The sequence below is a fragment of the Antechinus flavipes genome, chromosome 3 (assembly GCF_016432865.1).
Source record: "Antechinus flavipes isolate AdamAnt ecotype Samford, QLD, Australia chromosome 3, AdamAnt_v2, whole genome shotgun sequence".
NCBI classification, from domain to species: Eukaryota; Metazoa; Chordata; class Mammalia; order Dasyuromorphia; family Dasyuridae; genus Antechinus; species Antechinus flavipes.
In genome coordinates, this window is record NC_067400.1 from 579,241,780 (window position 1) to 579,265,822 (window position 24,043).

The 24,043-nt window shown below is 38.8% G+C and overlaps 1 protein-coding gene across 1 annotated transcript; it reads right to left on the reverse strand.

Moving 5' to 3' along the window:
* Window positions 1–1,841: 1,841 nt before the first annotated feature.
* On the reverse strand, window positions 1,842–16,472 carry SYF2 (SYF2 pre-mRNA splicing factor). The gene is made up of 7 exons (XM_051988220.1): window positions 16,380–16,472; window positions 16,121–16,255; window positions 9,810–9,935; window positions 7,484–7,601; window positions 5,613–5,703; window positions 3,789–3,887; window positions 1,842–2,364 (listed from the first exon to the last, which is right to left on the reverse strand). The coding sequence occupies exons 1-7, from the start codon at window positions 16,401–16,403 to the stop codon at window positions 2,199–2,201; spliced, it is 759 nt and encodes a 252-aa protein (XP_051844180.1). The 5' UTR covers window positions 16,404–16,472; the 3' UTR covers window positions 1,842–2,198.
* Between the last annotated feature and the right edge of the window lie 7,571 nt (window positions 16,473–24,043).

Sequence of the window (24,043 nt, forward strand, 5' to 3'; positions counted from 1 at the left end):
CCCCAAGGAATAATCAAACTTATAAAAGTAGAAATTGTTAGTACTTGCAGATCTGTCGTCTGGATCGACTTGAAGTTGGAGTTGCCTTGCTTTTTTCACAAATAATGCAGAGATTAAAAACATAGGCCTAGTCATTGAACATTAATTTGAAACAGCTTACATTTTAATTCATAGTGCCTTGTTTTACTTGCCAGGCATTTTGCCAATTGTGCAAATAATGATGAAGGGTATCATTTCTTGTATGCTTGAAGCTGTTTTGAGACTTGGCTGTTTACTTGAGTAATTCCCAAAGTGGTCACAGGATTCTGTGAAGGATTTATTTTTTTAGAGCAGAGATCTCTTAAGGCATGGAGCATATGTATACAGTCTTCTGGGCTTTTGTATACTTGTATATGCTTGTATAATGGCCCATTTACCTCTATAGCATTTGTGTCGCTTCTGTCAATCTCGCTGTCCTGTGAATGTGAAGTGAATCTGGATATATCCATGGAAAGAGTTGAAAGTTGTCACAAACTTCCTGATTCGTTTATTAAAAAAAACACTACTACTTGATATGAGGCATACAACCAGGGAAACAAGTCTATGCTGTGATTATAATGCAAATATAAAAAGCAGTGACATTTTGCCCTGTCCCTTTTCCCCCTCGATCATTTTGAGAATGAATTTTTCCCTTTGAGGTATGATAAATATCAAAGGCTTAATATTTTCATATTTAAATTTTACTGGTATCAATTTCAATATTGCCCTACTGTACAAATTGTAACTGCTGAATTTTATCCAAGAGGTGTGGCACTTGACAAGGTGAGGGTCCTGCTTTCCACAGTGGGATTTAATAAAATTTTTACATAGTAGGATATTGACAGCTCCTAAAAAGCTTTTTAAAATTCAAGGCAGGGGTTAGTAAAAAGTTAATTGTTGGGACCAAGTCGGGGCAAGCTCATGTTATGAAAACTGAAATGGAGTTCCTTCTGCTAATAACTAAGCACTTAATTTTAAATGCTTTTATTAGATCTTTTATGAGACTTTTCTTTCCAACTCAGTCTTGGTTGTGGCTTTTCCTCCTTTCAAAATGTTCAGTCACTTAAAGAGATTATTTTATTCCAGAAATAGGAATAATTCTTGTGTGTGCATATGGATATAAAGGATACATTAGGACCTTTACACTTAATCCTAATTCTGAGGTTAGCATGTTACTTTTTAACTACTTTTAACACATGTAGATTCCAACTATGAGGTTGGGAGAGGAGGGAAATTGAAACTTTAATAGTTATTTTCAAGGAAGCCAAAATGTAGCTTTAGGCAGCTAAATGATATAGATTAGAGTCAGGAAGACTTGGGTTCGAATTTTACTTTAGATGTAAGACCTTGGGCAAGTCACTTCCTCATTTGTAAAAGGAGCTGGAGAAGTGGCAAAATCCATTGTATCTTTGCTAAGAAAACCCCAAATGGAGTCATGAAAAGTCAAAACGACTAACCAACAACTTGGCTTATACCTCTGCCGACATAAATGATTTACCTAGAGTTCTTCCCAATGCATCCTACTTAGAAAGTGATTTTTATTTATCAACCTTAAAACTCCTATAATTGATACATTCACAAATAGGAAGTAGTAAACAAAACCCAGACAACATATTTAGCCTTAAGACATACTGAGGGCACAAATGAGTGCTCTGCCAAAATAACCTTTCTAGGTGTTGCAGCAAAGGCTGCACAGGAAGAGGTTCAGGTATTCGGCAGAAGAAGGAGATAGTCTCAAAATCTCATAATTCAAATTCTGATTCATTTAAGAACAGGAAAGAGGCAGCTGACGCCTCCATCCCTAATAACAACACAGAAGAAAATGACTGTGACATAGCACTTTATTTAGAAGTTTACAAAGCATTTTGAATACATTCTCATTTTAGCCTCACAACAATCCTGTGAGATAGGTAAGACTACTTCATTGTTCCCATTTTACACCTGGAAATACAGTCTCGTCTGTGGTGTCCCAGCCTGGTAACGATCAGAGATGGGAAAAGTTTCCTTACCAAGACTATTTTTCCTAAAATAGCCGTACTCTGAAGTATGAAAATACACAAACTTAAAAATGCATTTGAGTATTAGATATAAGAGTAGAAATCCTTTATTTGTACAGTTCAATGATGGCAGCAATTTACCCAAAGACTTAATTTACAACTAAATTCAACATTTCCTGAAGTTTAAACAGCTGTTCCTCTTTCCAAATTCTGTTTGATTTCAGCTGTATACTTTCCATAGAATCTCTCTGCTTTCTTGTTGAATTTGGCATTTCTTTCATTGATGTAGTCAATATCAGAGTCATCGTTATAAGGACGTCTCCGACTGTATTTTTCTCGTTTCTCAATTCTGAAAAACAAAGTATTAAAAATTAAGCTTTTTGGTCTTCTGGAAATGAGAATGACTAATAAAAGTAAAGAATATATTTAGAAAAACATAAGGAAATAACATGTTCCCATGTAGAAAGTTTTCTGAACCTTAAAAAAATGAAGAGTTAGGACTTAAAGTCCATAAAAATCTGACCTCTCCTCCTCTATCTTGTGACCCCCAAACCTGTTCTTCATTCTCACCATAACCTACAAACCCACCTCTCAGTTCCTTCCCAGGCTTAATTATCTACACTGACTACTTCCCTCCCCCAAGTTGAACTGCACCCTTCCCTGCCCCATTTTGCTTTCCCAAACCTCAGGTCTGAATCACTTCTATGTACTGTCTTTGCTTCTACTTATGTGCTAAAGCAAGCTGGAGAAAATCATGAAATTGTGCCCAATGCATCAACTTTGCATCATTTTAATTCCCTATCCCCTGCTGATAGTGGCCATTGTAAACCTTGTCATCTTTCCTCACACACCCCATACCATACCAGATGAAAATTGTGCTGCTTATTTCACTGACAAAACTCAAGCTTTTTATTGAGAGCTGCTTCCCCCTCCTCATCCACACAGTATCTTTTCTACCCTTCTCACTCAATTGTATGAACTTTAAGAACAGGTAGTTCTTTTTTTCTCCAGTCTTAGCACAGTGCCTAGCATATACTGACCGATTTAAAGGATTAGCTTCTCCAAACCCTATAACCCTCAAATTCTGATCCTAGTGTAGAGAGAAAAAAAAAAAAAACCCTATATTCAGCACTCTATTTTTTTCCTTTACTAGACATTAAACTCCCTAAAGGCAGAGCCCTCAATATCTGCACTTAACCCAAGAAGCCCTGGAATATATCTCATTTAGGTGAATTTTCATTCCCAATCCCTTCTGAGAACTTCTCAACAACTACTTATATGTATTAAATAAGCAATACACAGTTCAAATACATCAATATATCCACAATTCAGATATAGCCTCAATGTACTGTGATACTGGAAAGTAAAAATGGGAATGACAATTCAGAACTTACTCCTTCAATGACAATAGTTAAATCTAAACTTTTAATTTTAAAAAATACTGAAATCCAACTTCATAATACCTCATCTACTGCTGAAGTGTTCATAACACTTCACAGAAATGACAAGTACAAATTATTATATGGGAGACTAGTATATGACATGCAAAATCAAGAGATAAAAATTAAGCACGTTAAGTAAACTGCAGCAATTACAGGACAATGGTTTCATGGGAAGAAAAGGTACAGGAGGATTATGCTTTGCATCACTGGAATAAATAACTGCCTCTATGAGATCAGAAATGCTTTGATGTAACAAGTTAAGACACTGTAAGAAACTTTTGGGATTCTGCATGAGAACAGCTCAAACCCGAGGTTTGTGCTAGGTACTTACTGTTTGTCTAGATCTATAACCATCCTATCAATTTCTTCTGTAGAAGGTACATGTGTTCCATGAAGAAGACTATTGGATGTTGGGTAGAATTCTTCTCCACTGCAAGAAATCAAAATTATAACATTATGAACATATATTTTGTCACAAATGCTAAGTTATGGGAATAAAATGATTTAGTTTTAAACACTACTTAGTATTAAATAGAATTCCCAAGAATATTAAACTTTGAAAGGATTTTAGAGACCATCTTGCCCAACTTTCCCACAGTTCCCACTTCTGTTCCTCATTTTACATGTGAGAAAATGGGATGTATGACAAAAGTCACAAGATGGTGCGAGAATGGGGAACTAGAAGCCAGATCACAAAATCCTAGAATCCCAGTTTGAAGGCCCCTCTCTGAAGTCATCAAGTTCAATTCTTATCTAAAGCATCAACATCTTCTACAACTTCCCAAGTAAGTGGTCATGCAATCACCACTTGAACAATGGCTCAGACAGACAAATGATGTTTGGCTGGCAGGTAATCAGAGCAGATACTGTGAGATGTGGAGGAGAGAATTGAAGGCTTATCAGGCACTACATTAAACTACAAAACTTATCTCATTTGATCCTCAGAACAACATTAGGGGATAAGCATTATTATGAGGCAGAGAGTTAAGTGACTTGCCCAAGGTCACACAGCTAGTGTCTGAGGCTGGATGTGAATTCAGACCTCCAGTGCATCATCCTTCATGTCACTTGGGTGCAGAAGAACACAAGAGAAAGGGGCATGTTTCCACAGACACTAAGCTGCATAGATTGGCCAAAATCATCTCCAAAGGTTTAGATTCTAGCAGGGGCTGGATAACCACTTGTTAGTACACTGGAGAGGGGATTCCCCTTAGGACTAGAGCAGAGGTTCGAAACATGGCCAACAACAGTATATCTGCCTCTGGGATTAAGCAGAATAGCACCTGAATGATTTGATACTGTCCTCTCAGGATTAAAGAGTTGTTTATGCCAGGAGAGTATCTCTCACTCCAAAGGGTCCAGCATATCCTGTATCTTGCCTTGTAAATCAAATTGTTTTTGACAGCTAAAAGTACATTCTGACCAAAACAAAAAATTGAAACCTCCAGACTAGAAGGGAAGGAGGTCGTCACCTTATTATCTGGTGAGACATGTTATGAGAAACATTGTTTTCTTTGCTTTTGTGTTGGGGTAGATTTCCAAGAATAGATTGTACCTCCTGAGATCCAGCAGATGGGTTAAAGGGGGAAAAGGTAGGAGGGAGTTTGAGATTAAGGTCTACATAATCTGCTTTGCTGAACACAAACACACAGACACCCACACCCAATATCTCTCCCTCCATCCCCAATATCCTCTGTTGATGCTACCGTTGGTATTTTGGGAAGTGTCCTTTCTAATAAACTTTCCTTTTTACTACACTTATCCTGAAGCTCTGTAATTTATTGGGAAGGGTCTTCACCCACACCCACTCATGCTAGTAAAAGAAATGTCTGAAGCCAGGTCCCAGATCTGATCCTTTTCTTGGTCCACACTATTCTCCAGCCTGAAATCTCTATCCTCCTCACCGCTATGTTGGCCTTCTTGTTTTACTACAATCTTCCCAAAGATCATACATGTTGTCAGTCTCCATCTAAAATGCAAACACTCTACTACATAGTTCTGAAACAGATGGTACTTAGATGATTGCTCCAGGTGGTGATGGAGACTAAAGCCTCCTCATTGGGACCTAAGGATATCCTCTGGGATACACAGTGCTAGGGGTGTTTATTTTAGGAGAGGAAACAAAGGCTGATTGATTCTGGATCTTAGTACTTACTATTTTTCTCTCAGTTTTTCATATGCTTCCATATCAGGTTTGATCTGCTTGGTTAATCGGTGATACTGGCGTAACTGAGCAGCTGCATAGTCTTTAAAATAAAAGGGAAATTGTTTGGTTATGGAGACAGTAATTAATTCATTTCTCTGCTGGGGTCCTGAAGTAACAACAGCATCAATGGAGTTACACATGGTAACCTCCACATGTAGCCTTAGGAACTTAGCTTCATCAGTTGATTAAAAAAAAAAAAAAAAAAAAGCTTTAGTGGCCAATAATGCTTCTGAAGGCAGAAACACGTGCAGTGGAAAAAAGCTGCAGAGAAGTGCCCTTTGGTTGGATGTAAGAAAAAAAGCTTTCTGCTCGGGGAGGTGAGAAGGTAGAGTTCTCTGCTACTAGAAGTCTTCAAGCAAAGGCTATTTCAAGCACAGGCCTGGCCCATAATATGTGCAGAATACATTTTGATTTACTTCTTAGATGACTCCTAGCGTCGGGTACACTAAAGAGGTTTTTTGGTTCAGATATAAGTTTGATTAGCTGGATTCTAAGATTCCCTTCCAGGCCCAGAGAAGAAAGGGGTGGTTGGGGAGAAAGATTAGTTTGGTTTTCAAAAATACTACAAACAGCAAAAAAGTTACACAAGATAAACCATTATTCTGCTGCAGCCACAATGTGTCTCCTTGACTTACTCTATGGACATCCTTAGATTTGGACTTTCTGACTCCAACATTTAACCCCTTGCATTTGATTACCCTGAAAATTCTGGTTTGACCAGTACTGTGGAGTAGACATTTTTATGGATGAAGAACTCTTATCAGTCCTGTTCATTTAAAAAAAAAAAAAAAAACAAAACAAAAAACTAGAGAAAGGGCAAAAGGAGCTGGCCTGGCTAATCAGTCTCCTCACAGCACAGGCTGACATCTAAAGCCTTCACAGATTGGCAAATATCAAACAACTAGAACTCTTCTGATGCAGAACTAGGCTCACCTCCCTGCCATAAGATGACTTTAGTTTGGGGGGTGAGAGTACATGTGTTAGTAGTAATCACTACTCAAGCAAAAATCCCAAGCTTTCCTGGACAAGATATCTGAAAAATGACAGAATGGTGGACACAGTCCCTGTCCTTATGAAGGTTTAACTAAGTTTTGGCTATAAAGTGAAAAACACCTGTCTATTAATAGCCCACATCCAAACTGGGAGATGATGGTTCTTGGTTGCATAAAGGTTAGCATTTTTGACAGTGGGTAGAATTACATTTTAGAATAAGGCTTTTCAATGATCTCAAATTCTTCTTATAATCAGATACCTGTCTACACATGTATGTGGGCACACAAAAACCCATCTTTTTTAATAGCAATGTTCTTCTGTTTATCCCACCTCGCTATAATTCACAAAACACAACCATATCTAAAAAATCAAAATTGTGGGGGATTCAAAGGCAAATGGAGAGACATATAATGAGAACAAACAGGCTGTGGCATTTTACCAAAGGTGACCCATTAAAGGTAGTGAAATGGCATCCCTGAAGAAGGAAGGGTTGGGCTGATAAGAGAAATGGGTAGGCTACATGGTGACAGTAAAGGACAGCTTCCATGCTGCATTGGCAACCCCAAAATGAGAAGGGCTTTGATAGCTTCCTTGAACAACTTGGTCAGATCTCTGATGGAAGACTTTAAAAGAGACTATGACCAGTGGATATGAATGGACTATAAACCTTCCAGGCATAAAGCACTCCAGGATGAGAATCTAGCTACTATCTTGACAGTAAAAGTTCTTACTGATTTACTCTTTGAAGAGCTAGCCCATTGAGGAGATGCCTCACTAGTATCACTGGATGTTTTTCCTAGCAAATCTAGTCAATGAAAAGGATTTACCTGAAAAGCCCAGATCTGGGTTCTTCCTCTTCTTCTTTCTTTCCCATCTTTCTGCATCTTCAGCACTGATCTCCAGTAATTTCACTCGTTCATAGTCTTCTCCCCTTGCAGCACATTCCTAAAAGACCAAAGTTTTTTTTTTTTTTTTAAATAATTTCCTAGCTGAATTTGTATTTTTGTGTGATGTTTTCAGCTACAAAAGGCCTCATACGACCTGTATGTGCCAAAATGTTTGTGGCAGCCCTGTTTGTAGTGGCTAGAAGCTGGAAAATGAATGGATGCCCATCAATTGGAGAATGGTTGAGTAAATTGTGGTATATGAACGTTATGGAATATTATTGTTCTGTAAGGAATGACCAGCAGGATGAATACAGAGAGGACTGGCGAGACTTACATGAACTGATGCTAAGTGAAATGAGCAGAACCAGGAGATCATTATATACCTCAACAACGATACTGTTTGAGGATGTATTCTGATGGAAGTGGATCTCTTCAATAAAGAGAGCTAATTCAGTTTCAATTGACCAAAGATGGGCAGAAGTAGCTACATCCAAAGAAAGAACACAGGGAGATGAATATAAACTGCTTGCATTTTTGTTTTTCTTCCCGGATTATTTATACCTTCTGAATTCAATTCTCCCTGCACAACAAGAAAACTGTTCGGTTCTGCACACATATATTGTATCCAGGATATACTGTAACTTATTCAACATGTAAAGGACTGCTTGCCATCTGGGGGAGGAGGTGGAAGGAGGGAGGGGAAAAATCGGAACAGAAGTGAATGCAAGGGATAATGTTGTAAAAAATTACCCTGGCATGAGTTCTATCAATAAAAAGTTATTAAAAAAAAAAAAAGCCTCATACATGATATTAAATCAAAGGAGCAGAGACTGAGAACTAGGAGGGACCTCAAAGACTTCCTTATTTCACAATGAAAAATTGAGATCAAGAGATATAGTAACCTATACAGGTAGGAAGTAACTAACATGAAACTTTATTTCAGGGTTTTCTGACTCCAGGGCAGTTAGTTAAAAAGATAGAGCACAAGGCTTGCAGCCAAGAAGGCTCACATTCCTGAGTTTTAATCTGGACTCACACACTGTGTAAATCAATTAACAATATTTGCCTCAGTTTCCTCATCTGTAAAATGAGCTGGAAAAGGGAACCATAAACCACTCCAGAACTTTTTGCCCAGAAAAGCCCAAATGGGACCACGAAGAGCTGAAAATAACTGAAAAAAAAAATGACTTTCCTGAGTCCAGTGTGCTTGCTACTATACTATATTGCCTCTTCATAGGGCAAATATCACCACCACATTCTGTAAAAGCCACCTGAAGCCCTAAGAAGTGAGCCAACATTACAGAGTTACTGAGTGATGGTGATGGGATTCAAACTTATTTTTTCCAGAAGTTCAATCACTACCTTTTCATGTCTCCCCTGAGCTCCAGTCCTACATCAAAAATTGCCTACTGGACATTTTAAAGTTCTTTAGGACCTAAAAATTCAACACACCCAAACCACAGCTTATTCCCTCCCCATCTCCCAAGCCACTCTATTTCTAGTTTTCCTTTCATTGTTTGGAGAACCTCCATTCTTCGTTACCCACCTTTATAACATCCATGTCATTTTTGACTTTTCACTCTTCTTCATACCACATATCTTACCAGATCTTGTTATCTGACCATTTCTCACATCCATCTCCAGTTTACTACTCAAACAATCAGAATCACCTCCCAATTTCAAGCCTGTCCCCATTCCACAGACCCACCAAAGTGATTTTCCTAAAGTATGATTCTGAATATGTGACTGCTTTCTTCCACTCTAAGTCTCTCCCACCTAGACATCTTATGATCTAATGATCCTGATCTGGGGTCCCAGTTTTTCTTTGTCTTGGGCATAAGTCACTTCCATTCCTGGATCTAATGAATTCTCTCTGTAAAACCAGAGTTAGAGGGTATTTCCTCTAAATTACTTTTCAGCTCTAAATCTTATGACTTAATCACCTGAATTAAAAAAAAAAAAATAATGATCCCAACACATTTTCACAGTGTTTTTTGTTGTTTTTGTTTTTTTTTTAACAGTAGGAAATGAATGTTTTAAAATTTGAGAATCAGCTTTAGAAAAAAGAAGCCTGATTCCACACAGAATCACAGGTTTAGAACTGCTATCACCTGTGGAGATGGAGCTATCTCCTTTTACTGCTGAAGAAACTAAGCCTCAAAGAGGTTGTGACTCGTTACGTCAAGAGAGGTAACAAGGCTCAACTCCAAGACTTTTCCATGGCTCCACATTCTTCCACTCTGAAGTAAAGGACAGCAGGACTTACCTTCTTCTTTTCTTCAACCTGTAGCTCCCATTCCAAACGAGCCTTCTTAGCCTCCCAGTTGGCTGGCAGCTTGAGCCTTTTATCTTCCTCCACAACCTCCTGATGATTTAATTTTCGGGCCTCATTCTAAAAATATGAGGAGAATGTGTCACCATCACAAAAGACTAGCCTGGATAAATAGCTGGAAGATGAAAAAATCAGTACTAAACACAACTATGTGAGCCAAAAGTTTCAGGGCCAAGGGCCCCTCTGAAGATTCTCCCAGAGTCTCTCATTCACTGTAAAAACTTGATGGATGAGGGCAAGTTTTAGATGTAGGTATCTTTTCAAATGAATTTACTAAATGGTTACAAAGGGCTAGACACACAAGAAATGGGAGAAAAACAGAAATAGACATAGCATCAATGTAGTGGAAAAAAGAGATTCAGAACAGGAAGAGGATTTAAGAGGTCATCCTGTTCATTTCATATTTCAGATGAAAAAAACAAGCTCAGAAAGAATGACTTGCTTAAGAGTCACAAAAAGAGAAACTTGCTTAAGGTCACAAAAGCACTAAGAAGCTGAGCTAGGAAACCAGAATCAGATGAGCTATGTGAATTCCACTTTGATATTAGCTATGTGTCTCTAGGCAATTTATCTCATGTCTATCTCAGTTTTTTCACTTGAAAAATGGGTATATTTCACATTACAGAATGCTTGAGAGGAAAATGCTTTGTAAATGTAGAAAATAAGACATGTTCAAAGCATATGAACAGTTCTCGAAAGAACTGCACACTCTTAATCACATGGAATGTGATCACTAAAATTAGTAGGAGAAAGGAACATTCAAACTCAGTGAATATTCTCATTACTCTCAATAACCCGCCATTCAGCCAATGACCTGCCATCTTTCCTGTTAGTAATCTTGATTTCATCCTTGATTCTTCAATCTCATTTTGTTGTGAAAATAGAAATAAGACTGGGCAGATGGTTGGCTATTTCCAAAATATTTCTGAAATGTATATCCTCCTCTCCTCCCACAGCAATCTCCTCCTTCTAACCAACATGCTCTTTCTCCTAGATAACTACAAAAGCTTTTTCTTTGGTCTCCTTGCCTCGAGGTTCTCCTAACTCCATCACCCACAAAGCCACTAAAATGATTTTCCTACTGTGAAAGTCTCTTATCTTAGTCCCTTTTCTAAATAGACTTCAGTGGGTTGGGTGCTTATTACCCAGGATCAAACTGAATCTCCCCGTTTGACATTTAATTCTCTTGACAAACTAGGCCCCTTCTACTTCTCTATTCTTGTTACACAGCATTTCTCCCCTGAAATCTAGGCCTAGCCATACTGAATGACATGCTGTTCCACATGCAACACTCCATGTGCTATCCCTATACCTAAATGCAAGATTTTGTCTTTTGACATATTTTGTTGTTACTGTTTATCCTTTGTTCATCAAGAGGACCATGACATCAGGAAGGTGAACTCAACTGAAGTGAGATAAAGCTATGCAGAGTCACTAGCCTCTCTCTCCCTTTGGAGCCAAGTGGGTCCAGTGGCCATATACACTGGTTTCTTTTAAAGCTCAGCTCAAGCAACACCTTAAATATCATGTCCTTCCCAATTCCCCTAATTACTAGTATCTTCCACAAAAATGTAAGCTCCTTGAAGGTAGAGAATGGACCGTTGTTCTCTGTATCGTAGTACTTAGCACAGTGTCGGCCCATCGCCAGCACTTAATGAATGACTGATTACTCTCATAAACTGAGGAGCCCTTTCTCTCTATTCTAAGTGAGGGCACAGTTTACTATGGTTACCTCTTGTCTCCTGAGTGGTTTCCTTGCAAACAGGATCTCCCCTCTCTAAGTCATCCCTCACAAAGCACTCAGTTGTTGTGCCAAAGCACAGGATGACATGTCAGCCCCCTTTTTTCAGTAAATTTCAGCAGCATCCAGATTATCTCTAGGCTATAACCCAAGACTCTTCTGTCTGGCACTTAAAGCCCTTTTATGACAGCATCAAATGACCTTTCCAATCTTTTCTACTCCCCTGCTTTCATGCTCTTAAATAAACAGCTTTCTTACTGTTTTTTAAACATGGTATTGCTTCATCCATCCTGGGCATATGCACTGGCTATCCCCGCCAGACCACAACTTCTTAGAATTTCTAGTTTCCTTCAAAGATCAGTTCAAAATGTCATCTACATTAGACCTTTCCTAATCCCCCAGTCCCCCTTTCCCCATTACTGCTTCCCATCAACCAAAAAAGTTTTTATATCAAGTTGGTTTCTGTATCCACGATTCTCTAACACAGAAAGTTAACTCTGTAGGAGTTTACAACTTCCTATGGGATTGCCTCTATATTCAAATCTCTAGCATCTCCAACTCAACATGACCCAAATGACCCCGATCTTCTCTGTACTTATTCTTCTCTCCAGCTTTCCTTTTAATATCAGTGATAATCCCATTGTTCTTTCAATCATCTGAAATCGAAACTTTGATGTCACTACTGGAGACAAGTCCAGTGCACTGAGAAAAACCAAAAAACAATGCACTTATAGCCAGAAGGCCTTGAACCGAAGTGTGGGCTGTGTCACTTACTATTCCTATAACCTTAGTAAAGTCAATGAATTTTACTGGCCTTCAATAGCTTCATTTGAAAGTGAGAAAACAGTTGCACTACCTAGTTTAGGAACTATTGTAAAGAAAATGTCTTGTAAAATTTCAATTGTGACAAATATAAGCTCTTGTTTTTCTGGGCTCCTCCCTTTTCTTTATCACCCTCTTTCAATCAGTTGTTAAGTGCTATGGATTCTATTTCCCCAACACTTCTGCCTTTTGTTCTCTTCTATTCATTAGTTATATATCCCGGGTTCAGTTCCACTAATCCTCTGCCCAGATGGACTGCTTTCTCTTTCTCCCCCTGCAATTTGTACTACACTCCGATACAAAAATAATCTTCCTAATGGGGAGATCTAACCCCAAAGCTCACTTGATCCCTACTGTTCACAGAATAAAATATAAGCTACTAGTCATGTCTCTTAAGATGGGGCTCCAGTCTTATCTTTCAAATCTTATTTCACCAAAAGCTCAATTAGAAGAGACCCAAGAGGATATTTGATAACCAAACCATTCCTTAAGAAGTATCTCTGCCAGATAATCTCCCTCCCACCCCCCAAGGGCCCATTCACACTTCTTTCACAAGCCCTCCCCTACAGACAAACTAATCTCAGTTAGAAAGTCTCACCTATGTGCCTAAAAGCACTGTGCTAGATGCTAAAAACTGACAAATACAAATACTCTGCCATCAAGAAATTTAAATTCTACTTTGTGGACAAAACAAATACAAAGTAAATACATACAAGGACATCTGAGGAGGGGAGAGTACATTAATCAATGGAAAGATTAGGAAGGTATTTATAAATACCTTCCTAATATAAAATACCTGAGCTGAATCTTAAGGAAAAATAAGGAGTCATTTTGAGAGGTCAAGATGAAGCATAGGGATCTATTTTTGTGCAATTTAAATAGACAGGGGCATCAGATAAAAAAACAAAAAGTTCAAGAAATAGCTAATAAGCCAGATTCGCTCAAACATCTAGTATGAACTGAATGATGTAAAAGAATGGAAAAGCAGATTGGAGTCAGACTGAAAAAGACCTTAAACATCAGGGTTAAAAAAAATTCTATTTTATCCCAGAGGTAATGACTGTTCTGGCAGCTGCCTGGAGGACTAGAAAGATCCTGTACAGAGAAAGCCCAATAATAAGACTATTGGGATCATGCCCGCACCATCTGCTACTATGCCTTTCATTTGCTAGGCTTAGAAGACACCCAAAACTCTGGCTGGTGAAATTATTACTTTCCTGTGAGGCCCAGCACAGGTGCCAGGATCTCCAGAAATCTCTCAACGACTGTCCCATGGGCTCTCTAAAGCTTGCTGACTCTCTGACTGAAGCTCCACTTAATAACTTAGCCTGTTAAACAATTGTTTGTTTATATTTAAGTTTAAGCTCTTTGAGAACAGGGATGTGTCATATTTGTTTCCAAAACAGTAGAGACAGGAAGACCTGGCTGCTGATCCTACTTCTGACACACACAGTCCTTGGGCTCAAGGTACAGTCACAACTTTGCAGGACTTTGGGCAGCTCCCTAAAAACCTAAGTTGCAGAGAGATCACAACCTGTATCACTACATGTATTGACCAAAGTCCAAGACTGGACCTGGTAGGCATTTAAGAGATGCTTAGTGAATTAAGCTGAATGGACAAAGGAGGGGGAAGTGTCTTTTTTTCCCATTAGATCTGAGTTCTGCTTACAGTACTGTCACAATGTAACTGTGTGATCTGGAACATTTCTTTCATATGCTCTTCCATTGAGCCAAAATAATCTCAATTAAAAAGTCTGTCTCTTTCTCAAGGACTCGAGTTTCCTCATTTAAAATGAGAGTATGAATTATATTCTGTTGTCCTTTGTACCTATGAAACACTATTCCAAGGTTCCAAATCTGATATTTGACGTTCCCAAGTTCCTCTCCAGGACTAAGGGGCCCATAGCTGACATCCCATTTTGTGAGCTCTCTTCCAGCTCTGACATACTATTTCCTAAGATCTCAAAAAGACTTAGTAGGCTTCTACTGCCTTGAGAATACAAAACAATTTTATTTCTTAGACTTCAAAATTTTTTCACAATCAGGCTTCAGCCTACCTTTCTAAGAAGCCACCAATTCTACTTTCAAGCCCACTGGCTCTCCAGGCTCCTTCTCATACAATCAACTTGAGTATCAGAACCTTGGGGATCAGGCTGCCTCTCCCCTCTCTTCTCCCACTAGAATACACACTTCCTTCACCTTCACCTTTACCTCTTAGTTTTGGGCAAAAAAAATACATTTACACCCAAGTCTTATATCGTATTTACATTTAAGTCTGTTCAACTTTTTTTTTTTTCATTTAGAAATGCCTTTTTAAAAGAAATGGCCTTTTTAAAGTAAATGATTATCATCAAATAAAGAACTTATTATAGATGTTCCCAGACATTCTAAATTCTTCAAAGCACAATTCAGCTGCCAATCAAGCATCTAATTAAACATCTACCAAGTGCCATCGGACGCTTTTTCTAGTTTACCAGCATCTAGCACCACTCCTTCCCATACAAAATTTCTATTTTATCTATTTCTAACTTACTTCTACACAAGACTTATTTTACAGGTACTTATTATAAAAAGAGTATACTTATCACTTCTTACAAAGAAAAGCAGGGTCTTTATTAGCAAAACTATTTAAAATGAAGGAATGGATACTTTGTTTAAAAGTCAGTCACATGCATTTGTTAAACATCATTAAGTGCTCTATTAGATAGGATAAAGAGAAGAGGACAACTTTCTTGAACTGAGTCCTCTGATTCTTCTTTTATACTCAGAAATCAACTGGGAAGGGAGCTATAGGAGAGACATTTTGCTTTTAAACTGCTCTGCGGTATAGTTTTAGAAATCATATAGCAAAAAGAAATAGAAGAGGCAGGAAGATGGCCCAGTGACAACCCTGAAATCAGAAGGACCTGAGTTCAAATCTGTTCTCAGACACTTAATACTTCCTAGCTGTATGACTCTGCGCAAGTTATTTAGCCCCAATTGCCTCAGCAAAAAAAAAAAAAAAAAAAAAAGAAATGGCAAATACAAAACAAAATGTAGAAATTAGCCGACCACCTTTAGCTTAAAAAAATCGTTTTTAATAAAAGTATGTCTTTAACCCGTTTCTTCATCTGTGAATCGGAGCCAATAGGCACCTGACCTCCCAGGGTGGATGGAGGATCACCCTATGCATGATGCTTTGCTAACTTCAGGTCGTTATTACTAAATGCTTAATAGGAATACAGATTTGGGGTCTGAACACCAACAAGTCCATCCCCCTCCATTTGACAGCTGAGCAAACTAAGGTTCCGAGAGGTTAAGCTCCTTGCCCGGGGTGACACAGCAAGTCTGGGGAGCGAAGGGAGGAGAGAGGAGAAGCATTGGAAGCCAGGTCTTCTTGATTTTAATAATCATGCTGGCAGCCTCTCCATTAATCACTTAATTATCTTTGTTAACATGAATAATAGCGAGCGTGCCTGTATCGCTTTACACATATCTCAGAACAACCTCCCGATCTGAGTGTCATGGGCAACCCCATTTTGCAGAGGAGAAAACTGAGGCCGAGGGAAGAACTTAAGTCTTCGAGCTTCCCCCGACTCCGGAGAGGATAAAAGGTCGTCCCAGCTTCGACCCTCCGGGACCGCAGAGGCTCCGCGGCAGGTCAAGCCGCCGTCCCTCTCCCCAACTCCGAGGCCCGACTTACTCTTTTCATGTGCAGCTCCCGAAACTTCCTCAGTCTCTCTTCTCGCTTCTGGGCAGCCAGCGCCTCGGCCGCGGTCAGGGGCCGCTCCTCTTCCTCCTCCTCGTCCTCGTCCTCCAGGCGAGTCTCTGGGCGAGTCTGCAACGCAGAAGGGACAGTCAGCCAGCCCCGGCTTCCCTGGGCCCAGAGTCCCACGCCCACGGCCTCCCCACCGCCCCGGGCCTCCAGCTTCCCCAGCGCCCCTGGTCAGCACTCCCACTACCTCAGTCTCCACTCCTGACGCCATCGCGGCGAATCGCCCAGCTCTTCGGATAACTTCCGGCAAAAACAAGGAAATGACTTCTAAAACATCCGGTCTAAGGCTTGTCCATCAGTGACGTATTTCCTGAGACGGGTGCCCGCTCCCTCTCGAAACTCCGCCTGACGCAAACGTAAGAGTAGAGAACTTTGCGCAGGCGCAGAAGTAATTAACGAGCGGAAAGGTTCCTGCAGAGTAGGTGGTTTGCAGCGGATTGTGAGGGAAAGATGAAGTATGTTAGAAAAAAAAAAAACAAAAGCCAAAACCAGCTAACAAAAACTAATCGCAGAATGTCAGAGCTGTACGGGATCTCAGAACATTTTTAATTTTTAAAAACATTACTTAAGCAATCATTGTGATTCGTAAATTGTCTCTTTCATTCGATTATAAATTCCTTGAGAATAGGAATTTTTTTTTTTTTACTTTTTTGTATCTTTTTTTTTTTTTTTTTGGTATCATTGTAACACAGTGCCTGACACATAGTAGGCGCTTAATCCCAGAAGTGGGAAGATTAGAATGTGCTCAGAATACAATAGCTAAAGGGAACATCTATGGGCAGAGCCAAAGATAGCAGCACAAGCCGTAGAGCCGATCCATACTTTGTTACGTCTCAGCTTCCGAGGCTGTATTCAGTGCACGATCATCTGCAAATAAAATAATCATGCACCAAAGCTCCTTTCGCTTTAATGTTAATTTAATTTAATTTTGTCTTTTCAAATTGAAGAATTTACCATCAAGAGCAGCTGCCGACCTTGTTGCCGTGTTCGTCCTAGGGTTTGACAACATGACTGAAAACCTGAAGCTAAAAAGCATGGGAGCAAGCTCTCCCTCCTGTTTCATCCCACTGGTGACTGGGAAGGCACGAGAGCATCACTCTGTCTTCCAGGACCCAGAAAGCATGGCATGTGAAACTGACATACAATACTGATGGACTTCTCCGGGCAACAAAATCCTGACACAATTTTCCATAAGTTCTTGTGACCGACACTATCAAACCCCTCGGTCAGATCCAGAAATATGTACAGACTTCGGTCTTCTGACATGTTTCCTGGAATTATTGGACAATAAGCACCGTATCAACTATTCCTCTCCTCCTTCTAGAAGCCAGTTAGGAGGCTCTCTCCTGGCTCTCAGGTAGATGACTGTCTTCCAGATGAAGGATCAGTCTATTAAGGAGGATTCTGACAAGAATCTTGCTAGCAATGACTAAAAGAGCCCTCCCCTACCACAGCACAACAGATCTTTCCTGAACTTCTTCCAAAGTATCTTCTTCTGAAAATTTGTTATACTCCAGATATTCGTGGGTTCTGTCACTCCAACACCAGGTGAGAGGCTTAGTCTGCTGTTGGTCTGAGAGGAAGTTTGGAGGAGATCAGATACAGCCGGGTCTACTTTCTGCACCATGCCAGGAAACTGAGTCGCTTCCATCTGAATTGTCTCAGGAAGATTCTGGCAAGAGAAGATAATCAGACACTGAGGTCATTTCTCCAACTAAACTGCCAAGCATCCAAACTCTACTGCAGAGGGCACAACTCGGTTGGACTGGTCATGTTGTTTGAATGCCAAATGTACACTTATCAGAAGACTATTCTATGGAGAACTCACACAGGGCAAGCATTCAAGCAGTGGTTAGGAAAAAATGATATAAGGACACCCTCAAGGTCTCTCTCTCTTAAGAACTTTAGAATTGATAGCACAACATTGGAGACACTGGCACAAGACTGCCTAGCATGGTATGTTTCCATCAGAGAAGCTGCTGTGCTTCATGAGCAAATTGCAACAGTTCAAAAGAAATGTGAGATGCACAAAATTTAAAAATCCACCTCAAATGTTCATAGAAATTATTTGTGCCTGATCTGTAACACTTGTATGGGGCTCATCAGCCATGTGATATTTGAGTCTTCTAGAATGAAGGACAATAACCAAGCAACTTTAAGCAGAGAATATAAAATGATATGGTTCCATCCTTGACAGAGAGGGCCATTCAAGGCACTCATCAACTAGGACAGATTGTTACAACATCTAATGTTAGCGCCGGAAGAAGCTCTAGAATTATGTCAGAGCTGGAAGATGTATAGAACATAGAAGAGTTGGAAGGGACCATAGGGTTCATCTAATTGAAACCCCTCATTTTATAGTCACTGAGGATATAATATTGCCTATAGTTTCCTAGTAAATAAGTCAAACAAGATTTGGATCTAGGTCTTCCTGAACTCAAACCCCAAACTCTTTCCACATTTCATAATTTTATGCTCCCTCGATTTAGTCTACTCTTATTGATGACTGAAATTTTTTAAAGTTAATTTTATTCAACTAACATTTTTTAAGATGATGTGAGTAGTGCAAAGATTTACAGAAGACAAAATTCTGCCTTCAAAAACTTTTCAGTTTAGTCATAGAAAAAAATGGAAAGACAAAAATAGAAAACACAGTATTACAATGAAAACTCAGTCCTAGGAACATACACAGGAGACCCATGTGAAAGTTCAGTGGACTGCTGCCAGGCATGTGCTTTCTATCTCAGAGCATGAATAAAAGGTTTCTTTCAGCTTTCCTCTCAAGTGAGAGATAGAAGTATAATAAATGTGATCACTTCCTTCATCACAAGTTCCCAAGTGCAAGTCAATAACAGTTGTGATTCTTGCCCAAACATGATCAGTAACATTATGTAAAGCCTGTGACATCATTCCTCTTGGAATTATATGCACATGTTGGAAATAGCACATGTTGACTTTCCTGAGCTTTTTGTTTGGATCTCGGGCTACCTGTTAGGTTCAACAGTGTGATAGAAAGGTTTGGACTGTGGAGTTTCTTTACTGTATGGCAAGTGACAATTCTAGACTTTTCTGATTCTTGTCAATGCTAAATCTTTCTTTAGTAGGAAATTGAGTAGACTCTCAATTCTCTTCTTTGTCCTTAGGATATAAAAGAATGATATAGAAAGGTTCCTGTGTTTTAAGCCTCTTGGGACTCAGGGAGCAATCTGTTGTTCTTCCAGCAGGTGAAGAGGGGCTATCTCTGTGTACCCCACTTTTCCTTTGTCAGCCATCATTAGTAATCTGGAGTCAGGAAAAGAAACAGAAGAAGAAGCTAGGAACTTAAGATCCTGCCTGTCCTTCTTCTCCTACCATCTTCAAGGGAGACTTTTCTTCCTGCCTGTAGGGAAAGCAGGAAGTTGGGGCTGGAGGCTGGAGATTGAGGGGAGAGTCAGTTGGAGAAGAGGAGAGAGGCCTCTAAGAAAGCTACCTGGGCCCAAGGAAAGAATCGAGACTTTGAAGGAGAAAATAAACGTTTGGATTTTATCAGCTGGCTGCATTTGGAGTGATTATTACTCTGAACCGAAATTAAGGCTGCCTCCAGAAAACCTCTCCGAGAAACCTGCTCTCCCTCAGAGAACTATCATATTATACAAAAGAAAAGAACACCACAGAACACAAGGTTTTATAAGATTAAATGTTGGAAAATTATGCATGTATATATTTTGAAAATAAAAGGCTTTGATTAAAAATAATTAAGAAAAAATAAATAAAATGGGATTAATATCTGTTACATTTAGCTCATAGAATTCTTTTTGCGGGTCAAACAAAATTATACAAAAAAGATTCTTGGAATCTTGAATGTGCCTTTTTTTGTAATATGATTATTGAGCTAATATAATAAAGATTTATATAACTATTTAAAATTTGCAAAGCCACTTGTATATATTATCTCATTAAGCCTCATGTCAACTGTATTGAGTAGATATGACAAGTATTATTATTCCTTTTTTTAAAAAAGAAGAAATAATTGAAATTGAGACAAGTTAAATGATTTCTTCATGATCACATTGTCAGGAAGTATCAGAGATCGTATTTGGATCCTGTTCTTCCAACCACTAAGTCTAGCTTTTAAATCATTATATATAATACTGGCTCATCTATATTCTATAAGGACCTGGTATTTTAAGAGCTGTTTGTTTTTTTTTTAATATTCCCACTTTTCTCCTCAGTACAAACATGCAAAGTGTTTTATGAACATTTAATCCCTAAGAGAATATTTCTACATGCAAACTCAAATTGATTAATACAAGAAGGGAAAAAGTGATGCAATACTCTTGTAAGAGTTAACGCATTAGGTTATCAGTAATTCACACTTTGCTGTAAATAGCTTAATCAGATCATTTCCAGCTAAAAGTACTTTTCCTCTTTCTCCTCCCATCTCCTTTTCTTCCTCTCCCTCCTCTTCTTCCTCCCTCCTTTTCCTCTTCCTCTTGCTCCTCCTTTTTGTCCTTCTCTTCACCATCATCATCATCATCATCACCACCACTCCCACCACCACTATTAAATGGGGTATAATAATACCATCTACCTCAAAGGGTTATGTGAGGATTAAATGAAATAACCTACAATGCTTTGCAAACATTACATCACTATCTAAATGCTAGCCATTACTATTTATTTTACAGATGATTTTAGACTTTGCTCACGACCCTTCTTTGGCCTAGAGTAGCTGGCTGAACTCAAAATCAGAAAAATCTGATTTCAGATCCTTCCTGAGATACTCACCAGCTGTGTGACTGTGACCAAGTTATTTAACATTTAATGCCTCAGTTCCCTCCCTTCTGCCTCTAAATATTTACTCTTATGATCTAAATTTATTTTCTTGGGATAAGAAGTTTTGGGAAAGTGACCAAGATGGATAGGTGGGTCTTTCCTTTGGCATCTCTTTCAGTAATCATCATCATCATCATCATCATCATCATCGCAAATGCTTATATAGTGTGTCAGACACTGTGCTAAACCCTTTGTGATTATTTCATTTGATTCCCAGAACAACCCTGGGAGAGAGGTACTGTTATTATCCACATTTAACAGATGAGAAAACTAAGATCAGGGATCATAAAACTTGTAACTGTCTGAAGGTGGATTTGAATTCAGGTCTTCCTGATGCCAGACCCAGTTTAGCTGCCCCCCTCTCATATTTTCTAGTGAATAAGCCAAGGTTCAGAAGGATTATGTGCTTTGCCCATTCATGAGCACACAATGGCTAAGTGTCAGGAGTGAGATCTAAATCCAGTTCTCTCTTAACTACAGATTCTCTCTCTTTTTGCTCCTCCTTGAACTTGTAAACCATATATTATGCTTTGGACTGGGTGGTCCCCTTTTGGCCTTCTAATGTTGGGAGCATTGTGTACAATGGGTTTTCAAGGTAACATTTGAAGCTCTTGCAACAGTATCAGCAAAAAACCCTGGTGAATACTTTGTTCTTTCCTACCCAAGGACCACATCCTCCATAAAGGCTTTGGTCAAATAGAAGGTTTATGATACATGGTTTTCTAGGGGTTGAACAATTCAAAGAGCTTTTGTGGAATCAAAGAATCTCCTGAGTGGAAAGAACCTTGGAAGTCATTTAGTTCAGGGTCTACACTATCTTGGAAAAGTGGACATTCAGACTCTAACCGAAGACATGACTCAAAGGAACTTTGCTGCTCCATAAGATAGCTCATTTCTTCTTTGGATAGCTTTCAATATAGGAAGCTTCTCATTGTATCATAAATATGGAGCTGGAAGAGGTCATTTAGCCCAATCTCCTCATTTTACAGATGAGGAAACTGAGACCCAGAGAGGTCAAGTGACCTTGCTTGTACAGGTCATAGAGGGCAGAGCTGAGGTTTGAATTTTAGAGTTTCTGGCTTTAAATCCATTGTTTCACCATCTTCCCTGGATTTTTTGTTGCAGCAATAATAAATACTTGTTGGATTAGACAGATTGAATCAAGCCTAATTCCTTCAGGCTCATTACTTCTTGCCCAAGAGAATTGCCTGGCAGAGGAAGAAGTGCCCTTTCACGCTCCTTTATTTTCTGTCTGATGTGTGGTGAATTCATTTGGTCTTTGCTTCTATTTTTCTTTGGGAAAGGATATATTTGGTCACTTTGGGTCAGCTTGAAACTTTCCGGTGAATATTCCCGGATTGTCATTGTTAGGTGAATTTTTTAATTGTCTAGAACCAAGAATTCAAATGTTGTCTCAGACACTTTCTAGTTGTGTGTATATTATGGATATACATATCTGTATGTATATATATATGTGTGTGTGTATAATTTTTTTGGTAAATTTTAAAGTGCTATTTAAATACTAGCTATTTTATTGTTGTTGCTATTCAGTCATGTTTATTCATGACTTTAGGGTTTTCTTGGTAAAGATACTGGAGTGGTTTGTCATTTCCTTTCACAGCCATTTTATTAAGGCAAACAGGGCTACATGACTTGCTCAAGGTCACAGAGCTAGTAAGCTGAGGTCAAATTCAAATTTGGCTCTTCCTGACTCTGGGACCAGTGCTCTATCCACTGCATCACTTGGAAATCAGCTATTATTATTATCTAATTTTTATTGAAAACAAAATTTGTGATGGGAAAAAATCTGTAATTTGTTCAGCTATTTCCTAATTAGTGAACACCTACTTTGTTTTGGTTTTTACTACTATAACAAAAAGTTCTGCCTTAAATTTCTTTATATATGGGTTTTTTTCCTGTCTTTGACTTCTTTAGAGTACATGCTTAATGGTGGTATCATGGGTCAAAGGACATAAATAGTTTAATAACTTTTTTGGGAATTGTTCCAAATTACTTTCCATAATGGTTGGATCAAATTAGTGCTTCATTAACAATGTCTATCCTCCCATAGACCCTCTCTTCTAAACAACCTCTCTCCTTCCCCTTTTTAATTTTTAAATTTTTTTCATCCTCTCCTTCTTGTCATCTTTTTTCAATCTGATAGGTGTGAGGCAGAATCTCGTAACTGCTTTAATTTTTATTTCAATGATTGAGTTTAGGCAATGGTACATTTTTTAAAATGGTCACCCATAGTTTGCTTTTCTTCTTTTGAAAATTGCCTATTCATATCCTTTGGATATTTTGTTAATTGAGAATCACCCTTGCATATATATATGCATTAATTTCCAATGTATTTTGAATATCAGATTTTTATCAGAGAAATTTACCTCAAAGATTTTTTTTCCAGTTAACTGTTTTCCTTCTAATTTTAATTGCATTGATTTTGTTCTTGCCTATAATGTTTCCTCTCTGTTTGAATCCTTTTCAAACAGTCCTTTCTTTTATTCAGGAGTATCTTCCCCCCACCCTCACCCCAAAAGGCAAGGGCTCATTTTCCACTTGGTCCCCAGATTTTAATCTTGCTACCGTGAAGTAAGATTTCAATGCAGCATGTGCCAATAGAAGTCTTTTTCAGCTTTCTTTTGGTAAATATTCTTAGTACAGCATCTGTCTTTATACTTGTCAGTTTGATCCTCTGAAGAGAACTAAGTTCTATAGCTTTTAAGCCTATTAGAGGATTCAAGACTCAAGTTGCCCCTGGATAGCAGTCAATCAGGCATCCGCAGCTGCATGATACATTACAGTTCCACGGGCTTGTCCCAGTGGGAATAGTTGGTGCTTATCAGTTAGGGCAGGATTAATTCAAGACCCTCTCTGGAATTCTTCTCCACTCAAAAAGAGTTAGATTCAAAATCTAGTTTCTGAGAAATGATACAAGCAGACAGCAGAGGAGTCAATAGATGAATATTGACAAGAAAAAAAAATAGACCTTAGCTTTCCACTTAGTCAGTGATTCCCTATGAGAGAGCCCTGTAT

Bases quoted from the DNA above. Each gene is read 5' to 3' on its own strand.
- SYF2 (XM_051988220.1), bottom strand. From the start codon at position 16,403: ATGGCGTCAGGAGTGGAGACTGAG. The intron at 16,256-16,379 runs GTAGTGGGAGTG...TCTGCGTTGCAG, and splicing joins CGTCAGGAGTGGAGACTGAG to ACTCGCCCAGAGACTCGCCT. The intron at 5,704-7,483 runs GTAAATCCTTTT...TTTATTTTAAAG, and splicing joins CCCAGATCTGGGCTTTTCAG to ACTATGCAGCTGCTCAGTTA.